Source organism: Ailuropoda melanoleuca, chromosome 1, assembly GCF_002007445.2.
Source record: "Ailuropoda melanoleuca isolate Jingjing chromosome 1, ASM200744v2, whole genome shotgun sequence".
Classification (NCBI taxonomy): domain Eukaryota; kingdom Metazoa; phylum Chordata; class Mammalia; order Carnivora; family Ursidae; genus Ailuropoda; species Ailuropoda melanoleuca.
In genome coordinates, this window is record NC_048218.1 from 190,407,239 (window position 1) to 190,425,862 (window position 18,624).

The 18,624-nt window shown below is 46.7% G+C and overlaps 1 protein-coding gene across 2 annotated transcripts in view; it reads right to left on the reverse strand.

Annotated features, from left to right (window-relative positions):
- Positions 1–6,315: 6,315 nt before the first annotated feature.
- UBE2H (ubiquitin conjugating enzyme E2 H) overlaps positions 6,316–18,624 on the reverse strand; it is a 103,268-nt gene continuing 90,959 nt past the window's right edge. For both annotated transcript variants that reach the window (XM_011230345.3, XM_034672035.1), the window contains 2 exons: positions 15,670–15,798; positions 6,316–10,601 (listed from right to left, as the gene is read on the reverse strand). In XM_011230345.3, the coding sequence (XP_011228647.1) occupies positions 10,477–10,601; positions 15,670–15,798 (254 nt within the window). In that variant the 3' untranslated portion in view covers positions 6,316–10,476. The remainder of the gene's footprint in view (positions 10,602–15,669; positions 15,799–18,624) is intronic.

Sequence of the window (18,624 nt, forward strand, 5' to 3'; positions counted from 1 at the left end):
CTTCTTCACACCTGAACAATCTGCCACTTGCTCGTTTCCTCTCTTGGCCTGACTGCATGGAGTGTGGGTGTCCTTGAATTCACACTATCTGCTCAAATAAACCACACACTCCTTGGGACCTGGGTCTGGGTCTCAATGCCTTCAGTTATACCCCCTTCCTCTCAGGCCTATGATGCCAATATGGACATACAGCAGGATCCAGTAAGTGCCAGGCAAATGAGGATCCAGCTGGTACCATGGCCAGCAGGACAGGGCCCAGGCCTGTTGGAGGATATCAGATCATGGAATGTTCGGACAATCTCTGTCCGTTAGGAACTGAGCTCAGCCGCTAGCGACTGGCAGGGACTGCTCTGGGTGTCCCCAAAGCCAACCTCCGCTATTCCTTAATAATAGAACTCCAGTGTTTCAGAACCCCAATTTTTAAAATATAAATCTCAATGCTTTTACTTAATGGCAGGATTTTGATGAAAGTATTATAACCTATTCAAAAAGTAGAGAAAACGGTATAATGAACTCCCATGTACCCACCACTGGGCTTCAGCAATTAACACATGGCTAACCTAATTTCATTGATCACCACTCCTCCCACCCTTGGATTATTTTTTTTCCCCCTTGGATTATTTTGAAACAAGTCCAGACTTCATGAAATTTCATCCATAAATTCAGTATCTAAGGGTACTCTTTGAACACACACACGATATAAAACAATCCCTTTCTCACCCATAAAAAGCGATAACTTCAATTTCTTAATATCATCATATAGCCATTCATTGTTCAAATTTCTCCAATTGCCTCCTAATTTTTTAAGAGCTGACTTGTTCCAACACTTTCTAAAAAACAGAAAATCCACATATTGCATTAGTAGAACCCCAATTTTATTCAAGGGGGCCACACATTCAGTACATTGCATTTCCCCACTTCTCTAACCAATGTGTGGCCACGTGTCTCAGTTTGGCCAAGGAGGTGGAAGTGTAGAGAAGGCATCCAAGAAGACTCCTGAAAGAAGCTGCCGTCTGGGAGACGAGGACTTTTTATTTTTCCCTCCTTCCTTCTTCCTGCTGCCTAGAACTTGGGATATGATTTCTGGAGCTCTAGCAGCTATGTCAGACCATGAGGTGACCTTGCAAGTGGAAGCTCAAGCTAGGATGGCAGAGAGTAGGAACTGAATTTCCCACCCCACTGTTATTTCCAGCCTTTATTATTGAATTACTTAAGATCAGTTTCCTTCTAACAAATATAAAATAAAATATTTATTTATTTATTATTTTGAGAGAGAGAGCGCGCGCGCACATCCACACACGTGGGGGGCAGAGGGAGAGAAAGAACCTCAAGCAGACTCCCCGCTGAGTGCAGAGTCCAACGTAGGGCTCGATCTCACAACTCAAGATCATGACCTGAACCGAAATCAAGAGTCAGATGCTTAACCGACTAAGCCACCCAGGTTCCCCCAAAACAAAAATTTTAAAGCAGTAGCTTGAACATGAGAGAGATTATGTTTCTATTATAAGTCTAGTGATAGGCAGTCTGGGAGTGATAGAGTGGTTCCCCAAAATCATAGACTATTAGATCTCTATATCTGTGTAACTAATTACACCCCAAATTCAGAAGCTTAATAGAATTGATTATCAGTTTCCGTTTCTGAGGGTCAGGGATCTGGGATTTCTGAGGCCTGAGCTGAAGTCACTGCTGGCTTGACTGGGTCTGGAGGAGCCACTGGTTTCGGGCTTCAATTCCCAGCCATGCGGGTCTCCCCCTAGGGCAGCTCAAAACCTATCAGCTGGCTTCCGCTAGAGAGAGGGATCCAAGACTGCAGGGAGGAGCAAGAGAGAGAGCACTCAAGATCCGAAGCTACAGGCTTCCATGAGTCTCAGAACTGCCCCCCCCCAAGCTGTTTTACCCTTTCTGCCCTTGCCCCCTTCCCTCTTGCTGTCCCCAGGCCGCCACTGCAGCCTGTCCCATTGTCCTTCCTTGCCCAGCTCTCTTGCTTCTGGAGAACGTCGGGTCCCCGTCCAGTTCTCTCTCCTCCCAACCGTGCTTCATGCCTCTGATGACAGACATGGCCCCAAGCCACCATTCAACCTCTCTTCCCATCAGGACCTCCTGGCCACCCTTCACCTTCTTCCCCTCAGAGTTCCTCCGTCCCCTCCTCCCCGCCCGGCCGCACCCCAGGCCACTCCCCTACCTGGGGTGCCCTGCTCCCTTCTGCCTTGATCCAATTCCTTCCCATCCAGCCGGACCCTGGTCGAGCCCCCTCTTAACAGGAAGCCGCTCCCTGTGGTTTGTGATGCTTTCGTGACACGTAGTGCTCCTTGCCTGAAAGGTGGGTTGGGAGGGCGGGGAGGTGGGATGAGCTGCCCCCTGCCCGGGACTGTGCGGTGGGCTCGGCAGAGTGGCTGGCGCAGAGGTAGTGAGCGCGTAGGCTCAATCCCCTTTCCGCCCTGGGGGCTCTTCCCCCGGCGTGATCACTTGCAAGAGCTCTACCGCCCTCGTCGCTGGTTTCCCAGCCCCTGTATGGGGTCATGGCTCCCGCTGGGGCTTTTCCGTCAAGCGCACGCGGTGCAGAGGGGAAGGGATGGTGAGATGCCTGCAGGGTGGCCTTGCTCTGGCCCGGTTGCTCCCGATGCCGGGTCTCCGGAGTCCCTCAGCTCCTCTCGTTTCCCAAATCTTGTACAGCCTCCCCGGAATTCTGGGGCCCCGCCCTGACCTTCCAACCAGCCCCCTGCTTGCTTAAGCAGCCACAGCTGTCGCTGGCCACCGGGAGCCCGGCCGAGGGAGCAAGTCAGGCTGAGAGGCCCCGGCTCCTCGAGAGATGGGCGCGGGGGGTCAAAGCCGGGGGACGCCGGGCGAGGCAGCCGAACTCCGCTTCGGAGTTCCGCGGCCTCGCTGTTTTTCTTCCGGCAGCTGCCAGGCCCCGCGGGCGGGGCGGAGGGGTCTCCGGCAGGAGGGACGCCCCGGGCCCTCGGATCCAGCCCCGCCCGGCTCCTCGGGCTCAGCGGTCGAGGGGCGGGGCGACAGTGGCGGTGCGCCCGACGCCCTCGGTCCGCTGCCAGCCCCTCCAAGCCCGCGCGGGCCCGGAACAGCCTCTGCCGAGTGGCGGCTTCTGGGCTCTGTCCCCATTCCCAGTAACTGTCGCTCTGGTGATTTACCTGCTTCTCCAAGCAATTCCTGCAGGTGTACTGGAGGCCTCCGGGGCTGCGCTGTCCCTCGTAGCCTCGTAGCCACGACCACCTGTGGCCACTGAGCACTTGAAGGGTGGCAACCGAGGAACCGAATTTTTCGTCTTATTTAATAGTCATTAAATTTACTTGTCATTACATTTTTGCAGTGCAAAATTTTCTGTAACACAGCTTTGTCTTGGTAGGACGACGTGCCCCTTTAGACATTGAAAATTTAGTGTCCAAATTGAGATGTGCTGGGGAAGATACATACTGGACTTCAGAGTTAGTACAAAAATAGAATGCTAAATATTCATTTTTAAATAGTCATTATACACTGAAATATTGGGACTATGTTGAGGTAAAAAAAAAACATTAATTTTACCGTGTTTTTAAAAGCACATAGCTACTAGAAAGTTGTGTAAATTGTGTAGATGGCATTCTATTTCTGTTTGCTCTAGGGAGTGGGTTGGGCTAAATGTGAGTTTTACTATATTCTGACTCCACCGCAGGCCCCAGGGGTTGGTGACGTGGTTGGTTATCAGTGAACATGGGAATGTATGTGGGAGATGGGCACAAGGCTTGGCACGGTGTGAACTCATGGAAAGAACACTCCGCTATGGCCTGAAGACCTGGCCAGCATTGGTTGTGCCACTCGCCAGCTCTGTGCTCGTCTCTTGGAGCCTCACAAAGCAGTTAACGTGAAATGGGGCCAAGTCCAGGTTTCCTTCCCGACGGGCTCTCAGGGCCAGTGTAAAGATCAAAATGGAGAGCCCTCTTCAGCCACGGCTGATGTCACCAGTATCTCTGAATTGTCTCCAGAGGAAGGCTTTATGGAAGACTTCCACGTGTGTTTGGAATGATTTGTTACCAGTACATATTTTTTCTGAAATATTTAGAGGTGCATCTTTAAAAGCTTCATTCCACACATTTTAAGTGCATATTAGTGGACTGGAGCAGGCCCCTGATTCCCTGTTCATATAACCGAAGAGAACAGAGTCTAGGCGGAAGCTTCTTCAGGGGAGCTGCTTGTTCTGCTCTTAGCTGGTAGGGGTCACAGGAAGTGAAGCTGAGAGAGACCTGAAGGTCACACCCCTCGGCTCTGCAGCAGCACCTCTCCTGGTTAATCATCAATGATGGGGCAGCCAGGAGGGAGCCCAAGTCTGTCCCCGCCACCCCTGACTGCTTGACAGCAGGTCCTAGGAGCCAAGTCTGAGGCCCAAAGGGTTCTGAGGAACCCAGTTCCACAGAAGTGTCCAGCCTTGGAAAAAAGAAAACATTACAGACATACACACGTTCACTCACACCCTACACACAGGGCAAGAAGGGAACTATCCCTGTATTTTGAACTTAGTATTAAATCCCTTGTCAGGGTGACTCTTCAGTTCCAAGCAGCTCTGGGTGCACAAACCCTACAGCATGAGGCACGGGGAGCGGGGTTGACCCAACGTGGACCGTCCTGGGTTCACTGGGGGATCTGGGTCTCTGAGAAGCCTTTGGGCTGCTCAGTCTACCAGGCGGCTCCAGGGCCTCTGCAGAGCCAGGGGTTGTGGGAGCCGTAAGTCCCCTCCTGCCCTGGTTCCAGGCAGGGAGCAGGGAACACCAGGGTATAGTGTCACAGGTACTCATCCCCTGGGATGGACAGCAGGCTTCAGGGATGGCAAGAGATTGAAGGTGATGAAAGTTCTGGGGTCAAGTCTTTTCCACGACAACATACCTCAGAAATCCTGGGTCCCCCTTCCCAGGACAGGGGTACCTCCTGTCTTAGGCAGGCTGTGGAAAGCCCCTGCCACCTCGGAAGCAGCTGGACCGAGGCCGAGGCGATCTCACCACTGGGTGACCTTACTGGGGAGGAAGGGGGGACCCAAGCCCCAACGAGTGCCCCGAGATTCCTCAAGGGAGTTTTAAAAGCAGCTCCCTCGCGTGAGATCAGGAGGATAGACTCCTATGACCCATGCGTCTCTGAGTTCTCCTTTCACCTGGAAAATGGATGCTTTAAGTCCCGAAGCTGTTTGGGTCCCCGAACTCTAATGTCTGATCTTGAAACTTCGGTTTCATAGGTTTCTGGGATATAAGCTCACGATACTATATCCCGTGATAGGTAGGTATTGTTTCAGAGACCAGAGTTCTGAGTCACAGGGTGTCAGAGTCAGAACCTACCAGTTAAGGGACCTCATTTAAAAAATGAACCCGAGGCCGCACAGCTAACGAAGAAATGGGAGGGGAACTGAGCGCGCTGGCTGAGGCCCTAGCCCAGACTGAGCGGTCAGCGAGCTCCACCTGCAAAGAACCTGCTGAATGTTTGCTTCTGAGCACGGGAGGCAGCCAGGGAAGTCGAGGGCTCACCTGCCCCAGGAGAGCTTCCGGTGCTTACTCTCTCCAGAGGGCCCCTCCTAGGGGGCCTCTTCCCCCCTCCTTCATAGATACAAAGCTGGGCCCACCGGAGAACACGTTAGGATGCAGTGAGGAATAAAAGAAGTTTGAGAAAAGGAAGAAGAAAACAGTGGAAGAGAGTTTGGGGGAATGAAAGCATGTGACCAAGTCTTCCCTTTGTCTTAAGGGCCTTCTAACAAAATCGACCGGTGGGATTTTCCAGAAGATGAGGCAACATCGCCATCTGGTGGCCATCGCGGCATATGCTTTAGACAGGAATCAAAATGCTGAGTCAATCAACCCAGTGGTACCCTTCTGATGCAAAACCCGCCGTTCCCCCTCGGGGTTTGAGGTTGGCGCAGCGGGGCGCCTGTTTTGGGGCAGACTGCACCGCCTGTGGACTCCGGGCCAAGTGGGTATCCTTCGCTCAGTATTAGCTGACAGGGTCTAGAAGATTTGGGCTGACCTGCACTGTGGCAGCCATACCTGCTGATCCACATGAAGGCCTTGAAGGTTGTAAAGAAGCCTCACAGCCAGCCTTGTCTATAAAGCAGTCACCTGCCATTCCAGGTACAGAGACAGGACTCCGGAGGTGGGGCCTCTTAGTTATTACTGACTGAAGGTGACACTCCCTCTGTAAGAGCTTCTCGGTCAAAAACAGAAACAAGCCAACACCTGCTGCTGAGAGGAGTCAGGTGAACAAGGAGGGTGTCTGGTTGATTTTTGTTTTTTAAGAAAGGGCTAAGTGATTATCGAGGCTATCATCTTATTGATCAAGGTCCAGCCATTTGCCAAGGTATATACACATTTTATTTAAAAAAGTTTACAGTTTTCATTATACACAACTATTAAGAGGTTATAGTCAGAGGAGGCATTTGTCCTGTTGACAGAAGTGCCCGCTAGATCATCACAATGCAAGGAAAAAGGTGGAAGGGAGGAGATAGGGCAAGGAAAAAATAAGCGGTAAAAAGCTTAGATTTCCATTAAGGGCTGGTAAGTCCCTTTTCTCTCTTCAAGTATCACACAATATGTACCAAAGACAATCAGTAAATAATGGCCATTTCTTCCCAAGCCCACAGCCAAGACAAGCATTTGCTGAAGTGAGAGTCCTGGCCCTTCCTCTGGTGGGTGGAGACCCTGCCCGCCCGACCACAACGATTAGCTCCCCCTTCCCCCAGGGCCCTCTGCCCCAATCCTTGATGCAACTGCCAAGGTGTTCAGTGGCCAGAGAAAATATGAACATGGATTCAGAAGTCCAAAGAAAATGTAGGTCTTTATGCCCAATCAGAAATGATTTTAGTCAAGAAGGCCGTGAACCCAGTTTGGAAGTTGGTAGAAGTAAATGGAACTCTTGCTAACTCTTGTTAATGGCTTTCACTTTCTGATTGTGTCCCTAGAACGCAGGAGGGCCATGCACCATGTAAAATCATACACCGGTTCCCAGAAACTTGGTGTCTATAAACTTCACCCGTGAAGGCCAACAGAGGATCTTTCATGATTCTCAGCCATAACAGGAGGCCTAAAGAAAAGCAAGTGTCAGGCCAAGGCCAACCATGGCTTCAGGGAGCGTTCTGAGCAGAAAAAAAATTCCTTCGAAGGCAGACACTCCTCAGGAGCTTCGATCAGCCGTTGGCAATGAGAACAGCTTCTGAATGGAAGAACGTTAGGGGCAGGAGAGACATGGCAACTTCTGAGAACTACCTTACTAGTATAAAATGCTGGTTCGAACTGCACAGTAACCTCAAGGAGGGCGAGAAGATCAAAGACGAAAGAGCAAAATGCCAGCATCTAGGTTGGCAACCACGAAATGCAACCCGCCAGGCCCCGGGGCTGCGGCTGCGGCCACCTCGCTTGTCGGTTTGGCGGGGAGCTTGAGCTTGGTCATGTGAACAGGGGCAAAGGATGGCCTGCGCTGGTCAACCATTAGGTAAGACTTCAAAAAGATGGGTACACTAAGAAAGGGAGGGAAACTGCCAGAAGCCACTCTGACTTACTATCACCACCTTTTAAAACAATAATGTTCAGCCCTTCTGAGGGGCTCTGGATGCTTTTCTGAGTGTTATGACGGGAAACCTGAAAAAGCGTTTGGTGCCGTCACACCCCCTCTTCTAGCCTTACTGTATCATCTATAATGGGGGGCGAGACCTCTGATTCACAGCCGGGCTTTCTTCCAGTTCCCTCTGTACCTAGAAGCATGGTCTCCTTCTCCTACCTACCTCTCCCGGGTACAGGGAGGGACAAAAAGTTAGGATAAAAAGGGATTCTGTTCAACTCATCAAAAACCAATTTCTCAGGAGAGGAAAAGCCCCCCACAGAGCCAAAAGCATGCATGGGACCAAGGTTAGTGCCGAGAAAGGATAGATTTGCACAGACTGAGAGGGTACAGTGTGTTTTGGGTAGCAATTCCAGGAGCTTCCTGTGCTAATAGGGAAGCCTCATTACACCTTCATCAGACAGACTTGGATGGACGGACACACACGCACGCATGCCGCAGCCAGACTCAGATCTGCTTCTTAACCCCTGCAACCTCCCCCGACACGTGTTCATTTGGAAATTCCGCACCACCAGACTCCCAGTGCCAGAGCGTTCAATCTGCCGCGAGCTGTGTCTTTTTTTGAGAAAAAGGTATTTAGTCGGGGAGCAGAGCTGGGGCTCACATACATTCCCCTAGACCTGGCTCTCCTAGCTTTGTTTTGTCTTGTTTTTGACAAGATTAAAAGCAATTATTATTTGGACATTATTTTTTTTTGAAAGGTAATTAGAACACTATTGTTTATACAATATTGAAAAAATACAATTTTTTATTGTTTGAACTCAAATCACCACCCAGCACTTTAAAGCCTACCCTAAGTCGCACCTACAATTTAAACGGTTATAGCACAAGCAAACTGCTAATTCGGCAGGTAAGCAGGTTAGACAGTGCCAGCAGAGACCCTCCCTCCCCCAAAGTAATGAGAAGACAACGCGCTAGAAAAGTTAAAGCACACCATTCCATGTTAAATAGTTAACACTACCCCTCCAACAAGCCACAAATGCTAGATAGATAACTCAGTACGGTTAACTAACCACAGCCCTACATAACTGCACTTTAAATTTTTTTTTTAAAGAAAACCTTTTGCTTCATGCCCGTAATTAACATAAAATAAGTAAATTCTTTGTCTTTTATTTAGGAAAATAATCATGCTAAAAGTTGTACTTTATATAGATTTTCAAAGAAAAGATTGATTGTGCTTTTGGAATAAAAAAAGATAGGATATCTTCCAACCTCATGGACTCCAATCTTGTGGAATAGATAGCACGTCTCAACTAAAAAACACACATCAGAAAGAAAAATGCAATTATCCCGGTGGGACATTCAAAAATTGTCTTTAGAAGGTTTTAGAATTGGCTAATTCTGCTATTGTCCTATTGGTTGTGGCAAAAAAGGGATACAGACTTGCTGTCTCAAGTTCTCCGGATTCAGCAGGCAGCACTCCTATTTGAAAGCAAGCCTGCTGGCAACCTGGACATACGGCGAGCTGAGCACACATCTGATTAGCAGGCATTTCAAACTGTCTGATTTCCTCTTAACACATACAGGAGGGAATATGTTCTTCCTTCAAAACCTGTTCTCCTGCAGCCTATTTCCGAACTCTTTCCTCCTATTCAGTCACACTCTGAAAAAAGTGGTTTGTTTTTCCCGTGTAGATTCACTTTGGGTACAAGGACTTTTATTTGTTCCAATTATTACTCATTTTAAATTTAGAATATGTGTTGGGTCTAAAATACCCATTTCCCACTTCCACAAGCAGATAATGACCAAGGCTGCTGCCAAGAGCAGCAGCAGAAGGGAAAACAAAACCAAAAACATGAATGAGAGTACCCGGGAGTCACAGCCACCAGAAAGGGTCTTCCTGCCGAGTCTAATGGTCCACGGAGCGGCTATCCCAGGAGGAGGCCGTCTCTTGGGTAGGCGAAGATTAAATCTGCAACCTGTCTAAGCACAATTCACACACACACACCATTTAAAAAAAAAAAAGGAAGGAAGGGGGGAAAAAAAAAAGCTCCAATCCAAACAAAAACACCCACAACCACCCTCAAATGTAAAGCTCCTAGTCCGGGGAAGCAGTCTCAAAGTGGCCGACAGGATGAGGATGTGACACTGCGCATGCTAGACGACATGAAACACCTTCCCAGTCACTTTCCTCCTCCTCCTGTCCCCTCAAAAAGGTATAGATCACAAGCTCTACCCCAAGAAAAAGAATCAGGTTCAGAACACACTGCCAAAAGGTTCTCCAAAGCAAAACACTTGTGGCTGCAGGGCCTGGTAGTGAGACGGCCAAGATCTACATATAAAAATGTACTTAAAATCCAGAGTCGAAAATTGTTTTACGTTTCAGTACTCCAATTAGCTCCCTGTTTTATCCTGTTACTCCGCAGAAACGGGGCCACCTGGGACTCAGGAAGGAGCAGTCAGGCGCTGCTGGGCCGGCTCTACGCGCCCACAGCAGTCCTGGTCCTCTCCCGTCCCTCCCACCCAACCTGAAAAAAGCACTATTCTACCTTCACATCCAAGAAGCTGCTTGGTTTGGTTTGTTTCTTTGGAACCATCAATAAAAGCAACTTTTTCCTGTTATTTTTACTCACGTCTAACTATCAGAGCGGCTATTTCTTTTGACAGTTCAGCAGCACGCAGGCTGACTTGGCCACATGGACTTATGAACGCATGCACTCGGACCGCATATTGCTACCAAAATGGAATGTGCGAATATGCTATGCACCTCAGGTTGAGAAATGACCAAGAAATCAAGATCTAAAGGGTGATATATAATATATATATATCAATGCTATTATCCATAAAAACCTTGTTTAGTAATAAAAAAAATTGCTTTGTTTAAATATGAATATTATAGTCTGCTTCTCATGGTTAGGAAATAATAGTCTTTCTGAAAAGCAGGTGCTTTTTCTACTACAACTCCATATCCTGGGCCTCGTCTTCCGAAAAGTCAGACATAGAACTCTCCGACGAGCTGTCACCGGTGCCCTCTTCCTGCTCTTTCAGTGCCTCCTCCGTCGCGTATTTCTGGATGTACTCTGCATGGGGGGGAAGGGATGAAGAAAACACAGGGCCGGTGAGCAGGCAGGCATGTGCTTCAGAGACCCCAAAGCTGGCCAAGTCCCAGGAAGTTCGAGCCTTCCTTACCTGCCTGGGTATGGTCACTAAAGCTAGGGGGAAATCCCACAGAAGACATCTTTGGAATAAGAGAGGCGAAGCAGCACATCTGATTTGCAGGGGAACAGACCACACACTGCACCTGCAGCCCCGAACTCCCTGCGGCCATCGCCTCCCAGGTGGACGAACACCTCCCAGACACACGTGTACGAGGCAGCCGACCGCCCTGCACCTTGGCTGTGAGGCCGGGAAGGCCGGCAGATGTCCAGGACGGTGTGCGGTGTGAACCGGCTTCCAGTTCAGCCGCCAGGCTGCCCTCACTCTTGCCTCGTTGGCTTATCCATATGGCTGTGCTCCTCCAAACTTGCAGGACTGGGGATGTGTGAACCCCCGACTTTCTTCTTATCACTATGATAATAAAACTATTCACCTCCCAGGTAGAGCAGGACTAGTTATGATTCCATAGTAATTTATAAGGAAATCCCCCATCATTTTTAGACTTGCAGTTATATAATTACAGTCAGTCCAAATCTATTATTTTAGGAATAGATTTTAGTCTAAACAGATCCTGCCTGTCAGGTTTTTGAAGCAGCTGGTGAAAACAGTCTCTCAGTCTGCTCGGGAATGAGATGCTATGTGGAGACACAGGGAGCGTGAGCAACTTTATCATCTATTATTTACCTGAAGATTCATGCAGCTACAGCCTAGGCTGAAATCTGTTGGCTGAAAGAAAACTGTTAAGAACTGCTAAACAAACAAACTTGTTCTAAAAACTCTAAGTGCGGACTGTGTTTCAGTAAACAGCCTACACACAATATGAAGAGACAAGACAGAACCCTATTCAGCGTGCCAGCAGGACAGAAACATGTCCTCACAGCCTTAGGCTTCGTTTTTCCTCCTATGGACTCATAGGGACTGAGTATGAGAGTAAGAGAAGGAAAATGGCCAAATGAGCCTGCTGACTTTGAATCATTGTAACACAGGGGCCTAGCGAAGAGTATTTTTGATATATTTAAAGGGTTGTTTATTTATTTATTTAAAAAGATTTACTTGAGAAAGAGGAGTACAAATGGGGGAGGGGCAGAGGGAGAAGCAGCAGACTCTCCACTGAGCAGGGAGCCCGATGAGGGACCCAATCTCAGGACCCTGGGACCATGACCTGAGCCGAAGGCAAACGTCTGCTCGACTGACTGAACCACCCAGACACCCCTAAAGGGTTGTTTAAAAAAAAGGGGGGGGGAAGAGAATGAATATGTGACAGAGACTGCATGTGGCCAAATCTAGCCCTTCACAGAAGTTTGCAGACTTCTGACTTAGAACCCTACAAATTCGTAATGAAGTTTTATGTGGAGATGAGGTTCCAAAAGCTCCTGATTAGGTAAGAACTTACCTAAATTTACCTTGTAGAGAGACAGAGATGTTTATTAGTCTCAGAAATGTTATTTTTACCCTCTAATGGGTCAGTTACTTTGCTGGATTTGTAGAAAGAAGTGGCTGCACTTTGACATTTCTCTCCGACACTGTAAGGTGATACTATTAGTCCTCTTTAGTATATTTGAGGAAATAAATACGTTTTTAGTGCTTAGCTTACAGGACAAGGCCTTTCAGAAGATAGAAAAAATGAAGAGCAAGGTCGCTGATGAGCAGGAGACACAGATGCAGATAAAAGCAGTTGGCTGACGAGTGACATTGGAGGGAAGCATGGAGGAAGGGCCTCTGGCCTCTTAGCGCTAGGAAGGCAGGCACATCTGCGCTGACCCTTGAAGGAACTCTCAGCTGCAGCACAGGACATGCCATTCCAGGCGAAAGGCTCAGCCTCGCCAAAAGCACAGGGGAGGGGGCGCCTGGGTGGCTCAGTCGGTTAAGCGTCTGCCTTCAACTCAGGTCACTGTCCCAGGGTCCTGGGATGGAGCCCCACATCCGGGTCCTTGCTCAGCGCGGAGCCTGCTTCTCCCTCTCCCTCTGCCTGCTGCTCCCCCTGCTTGTGCTCTTTCCCTCAAATAAATAAAAAATCTAATTAAAAAAACAAAAACAAAACCAACAACACAGGGGAGAAGGACGTGGCCAGGATGTCAAAACCAAGGCGAGAACTACATTTGTATCTGAAGCAAAGAAGGCAAAATGTATAGGTCCTGCTGTAGTTGGATGGTGACTATATGGTTAAGTTATTCTCTGGGTTTTTTCACAGGGCTGAAGCTTTCCCTGACTAAGGAAGGGAATGTAGCTGGGTATCTGAAACTCGTCCAATGTGATGGTCACACACTGCGAAGCTCAGGAGTAAAGGCACAGATTGAGATCACGCACAGTGAGAGCGAGCCGTCAACAGCAGGCTAAGATCCCGCTCCGAGAAGGTTTTTAAGCAGGAAAGGAATGTATCTTCAGACAGCTCCACTGAAGCGGCCTATAGGCAGCTCACATTTATATGACAAAGAACATCAACTAAATAGGAACGCTGACTAAAATGCACGGTAAGAAAGGTTATATACACTGACCTGTGAGGCTAGGCATAGAAATGTCCGGTAACAGCCGGGCAGAGAGGGCCCACCTACACACGTTTTTGGAAATCACCTACCTGGAGGGAACTATCTACAACGGTGGGGGGTGAATCAGCTCCCAAGTCGTGGGGGGAGGGGAGGGCGAGGGAGGGCTGAATGACCATGACTGGGGATGGAATGAGAAAGGTTTTCAGGAAGGGAAGGGGCAAAATACAAAAGCTGCAAAGAAGTGAGGCAAATGGGTCTAGAGCAAGGTGCACATGATTAGGAAGAAATGGGGTCACAGATTATCAGTAGAGGGGGGGAAACAAACTAGCAGGGGTTGAGGGCAAGAAGTGGGAAGTTTGAAAATGACAGGAGATAAAGAGCAGGACTCCTAAAGAAGTCCACAGGAGCAGACAAAGTTTTCTGAAATGGGGATGCCTCTGACAGGCTGGGCACTGGGAGGCAGGGGAGAACTGGGAGAACAAGCCTCCAGGCTGGGGGCGGGGGGGGGGGGGGGGGGGGGGGGGGGGGAATTGCGTGTAAGCCATCAGGATAGTTCTTACAGCCCTGATTTCCACATTACTCAGGAAGACAAAATGATAGCCAACGTTGACATTTCAGAAAGCTCAAATTCCCTAAGCTAGAGCTTGCCATTCTAAAATAAAAATGTAGACTGGATTCCTTTGTATCTGGTATTATAGCAGATATGTACTAAAACAGGAATACTGCTAAATTGCTGAGGCATAATGAATGTAAGAACTATAGAAATACGCTCCGCACCAAGATATCTGTGGGTTGCAGACACTGTTAAGTGATTCCTGTGTCACAATTTTAATATAGTCTCATAACAGAATTTTATCTGGTTGAAACGGACTGCTTTTTTCCCCCCTTGAAATGCATGTTTGTTTGGCTATACAGATATTCTGCTACATAAATTAGATATTAATTTGCAAAAACACTGAGACCTAAGTAAATTAAATGGAGTAGATTTATTTCTATTTTATCTCAACAAAAGTACCAACAAGTACCCTACAGAGATCAGAGAAGAATGATTAAACCAAAGGAAAGCCTCAGGTGCGCTTGTCTCATACCTTCACCGTTAAGAGTGAAGACCTATATATTCCAGGCTCTTGTAAATTATTTTTACTGCCATCTCTTGCAAATGGACCTCAGAAGGGCCGTACAACTGGCAGATATTGACAATCTGAACTGCTATACAGATGGACAAGTCATGCTAACAATTAGGTAAATACCAATGCCTGCCATTTGCTAAGGAGAGCAGGCCTACTTTCATGGACTTTGAATTCCTTTCCCTTCTGGTGGAACTTTAGACTTTCACTATGAAGGTTCTCAAGCACACAGAGAGGTAAAATGAACACCAGTAAACCGATAAGTTACAGAAGTTCTTTTGAAACCACAAGTTCATTTAATGAACTTCATGTCCCACTAGCAGGTAAACTGTTTCAGAATGAGAAAGGGGGGTTCTAAATTGTACAGGATGAGCAAACTAGCCCTACTACCACGAGCACATTTCTACCTAGCACAGCACATTTCAAGTTTTACTAGAAAACGGCCCTGGGGCCAGTTATCTGCTGCAGACAAGAAATGTGCTCAGATGTAAACTTCCCAAAGTAAATGAAAATCAGTACGGGACCAAGAAAAGAAGCCAGTTGGATATTCTTAATCCAACAGGTAAAGTGTAAAAAAAGTATAAAAAAAGTATATGGATAAATTTGACATTTCCCAACTTCCAAAGTTAACTGCTTTCCTGACGGGCCAGGATGATAATAACAGGAGATTATGCCTTTCACTTAATGCTTCATTCTCGAGTCCCAATTTTCTGATTTTACAAGACAAGAGGAAGCAAATGTAGGCTAAGGTTCTTTTGGACAGGGGTTCCTGGGGATTTCCAGCACAGTCACATCCACCACCACCCAACAGGTGCCCCCCACTTTCCATCTCTCCTTTGCTCTTTCTCACTCCTTCTCGCCTTCCTTGCTGGGACCTTCAGTCTTCCCAAGGTGTGGATGAGCCCTTGGAACTACAGGGGCTGGTGAGTTCTGCTCCAGCCCACAGACCACGGTCTCTTTTAAGGCCTGAGAAAAGTTATTATTAACTCAGAAGGGCTTTTAATGATCAAAGCCCAATACACGTAAGTTCTTCAGTCTCCAGGTTAAACTATCTGCCACCTTCTTTTTTTTTTTTTTTTTTTTTTTAAAAATTTTTTTTTTTTTAAGATNGTAAGTTCTTCAGTCTCCAGGTTAAACTATCTGCCCCCTTTTTTTTTTTTTTTTTTTTTTTTTTAAAGATTTTATTTATTTGACAGAGAGAGAGGCAGCCAGCGAGAGAGGCAACACAAGCAGGGGGAGTGGGAGAGGAAGAAGCAGGCTCCCAGTCGAGGAGCCTGATGTGGGACTCGATCCCAGAACTCTGTGATCACGCCCTGGGCCCAAGGCAGACGCTTAACGACTCAGCCACCCAGGCGCCCCTAAACTATTTGCCTTCTCACCTTTAATCTTCTGCTTGTATTCTTCCGGTCGGTGGAGGTACATGGCCGCAGCGTCACCATTGAGAGGATCTATGGGGTTGGGATACGCCAACAACTGGGGCAGGAAGGACTCAAATATATTGGTAAGATCTGAAAAAACAAACAGGAATATGTCATGCACGGAAAAACAAGTTCACCTAAAATTCACTTGAATTCAGTAGGCGAAACTGCTTATCTTCCCAAATAATCAACCACACGGAAGTTTTCCATCAAAGTGTGCTCCATTACATGCGATCTCTATTGCATATTCTTTTCAGTACAACTTTAAAACTTAAAATTTAATTTTCTTTGAAGAACCAGATAAAGGTACACCTGATATTTGCTTTCAAAGGCCAAGTGTCCCAATTCTAATTCACTCCATGTTCTAAACCAAGAATTCAGAAATAGTACATACATTGTTTAATTAAAATGCATGCCCCAAAACTCTATAGCACTCTACATTTTTATAAAATGAGATTTCTCTTAATATCAACCTTTTCTACAGCTTTGAAAATCCCCACTCTGAAAAGTATTCAAGCACCAGATGTCAAAAAGAACACAATTTTATAGGCCTTGATATTTAACTCAATTCTCATCACCTTTATTGAAGGTAAATATAACCAGTTTTCTAATTCTTCTGGCTTATGAAGGTAGGAACCTACACAGGCCACTTAAAATAACAGATAATCATAAGACAGAGAAGTACGAATTTACTGAATTTTATTAGCAATCATTCTGATAGACATTTATTAACTCCCTTCTTGCCAGACGCAGCACAAGGTGCCGGGTATACAGAGGTAACATTTACACACACAGCAAAGTCAACACGAACTTTGCAGTCACATAGTGTTTTATAAAGGAAATAGGCCTCGCACCTGTAAAATAAACGACACGCTCCCATCAGTTCAGAGATGCGGTAACTTCCACTCTATTTGCTCCTCAGCAGTCAACTGTGGAATCAGTGCCTCCAGTTCTCTGCCCTACTTCAGTTATTCTATCATGTTTTATAGAAAGATTTCTGGTTCTGGAGGGAATGCTGAAGCATATCAGCATAAAAACTACTCTTTCATTTATTCTGCTCTTTTAATGTATTTTTTCCCTCCAGAGTGAGCACTCTTATGCAGTATTATAAATGAATGTTTGGTCAAGCCACATCACTTCAAATTAGTGGTTCTCAGCCGGGGTGATTTTGCTCCCCAGCAGACATCTTGTGGTATCTGGAGAAACTTGTGGTTGTCACACCTGGATGGGGGAGGGGGGCAGGTGGTGCTACTAGCCCTTGTGGACTGAGGCAGGGGTGCTGCTCTACTCCCTACAGTACCAGACCGCCCTTCACCACAAGTTATTCTCCGGGCCAAAATTCCACAGTGCTGAGGTTGAGAAATCCTGGTCTAGATAAAAGAGGTTGACAAACTTTTTCATAAAGGGCCAGAATAAATACTTTAGACCTTGTGGGCTACGTTTGAACACTTAGCTCTGCCACTGTGGCACAGAAGCACTCACAGATAATAGGTAAACAAACGGGTGTGGCTGCGTTCCCATAAAACTTTATATACAAAAGCAGGCAGCCAACGTTTGTCACCCTCCGCTTTAGAAAATGCCACGAGTAACAATCAGCTCTTCCTCGTCAGTGTAAGGCTTCCTTAATGGTTGGGGTGAGCAGCTGGAGAACGAGCTGCACATTTAACAGAACTTTCTGCATGACGACAATGTTGTGTATCTGCACTGTCCAATATGGTAGCTGCTGGCCACACGTGGCTGTGGACGTACTATGGCTGGTGTGACTGAGGAACTGAAATTTTTTAAAATTTAATTCTGATTTAATTCTAATTAATTAATTTAAATAAGGACACATGGCCAGTAGATCCCGTATTGGAGAGCTCAGGTCTAGACGGTAATGTCACGGACAGTCACAGGACAGCGGGCATAGTCCTATTCCCACGCACCAGGTACTGAAGCAGAACAAGTTTACCTTGAGCCCCAAGTAACGGAGACTTGGTATAATTACATGGACCGGAGCTATTTCCACCTTCATAAGGCTAACTTCCCAAAGAACCATGTTATAGTAAGATTCCCATGTACCAGGAAATAAATGCAGAGATTCCTAATCAAAAAAGCAAAACAAAAATAATCTTCCAAGATAACCCCAATCACCTGTAGTAAATTTTCACTGCCATTTTACTTACAATTTTTTTTAAAAAAGGAAGCAACATATTCAACAAACCAGTAATTATTCATGGTACAAAACCACCGAAAACCACTCAAAGTCTGAAGAATAGAGGAAAACACTTATGCTCTAATGCTGGGGGATAAAGCCCATAAAATGGCATGTTCTCTAGAAGGATAACTATGTACAGTGCATGTGCATAATAAGAACATCTAAAAATCTATCTCAAGGCAATATGCTTGTGACTTTTACTTTTCACACATCAAGTGACACTTTGCTTTTTTTACCTTTAAAAATAGCATTTTCCTATGAATATGTCCTTTCTACTTTTGCATATGTTTGAAATATTTAAATAAAACATAAGTCTAAAAAAGTCAAGGTAAATAAATTCAGAAGAAGAAAAACAAGGGTGTGGAAGTTTTACAAACTCAACATGATCCGCGAGCAAAGAAGAGTTAACAAGAGTTACATTAATACTAATAATAGTAACAGGAATGTTAGCAGCCACAGTGTGCACTTACAAAGCCCTCACGACAAGCCGGTCTCCTGTAAGCACTTTACATGCACACTCAGTTTCACTACAGCCAATGAGCTAGGTACCATTACTATCTCTATTTTGCATATGGGGGAAACTGAGGCACAGAGAGGTTAGGGGACTTGCCCACAGAGCTGGGTTTCAATCTTGGGGTTAACCACCATGCTGCCTCTGTCAACAGATGAAATGAGCACTGTCTAAACTTTCATGAAGGCACAAGCTACCCACATCTTGG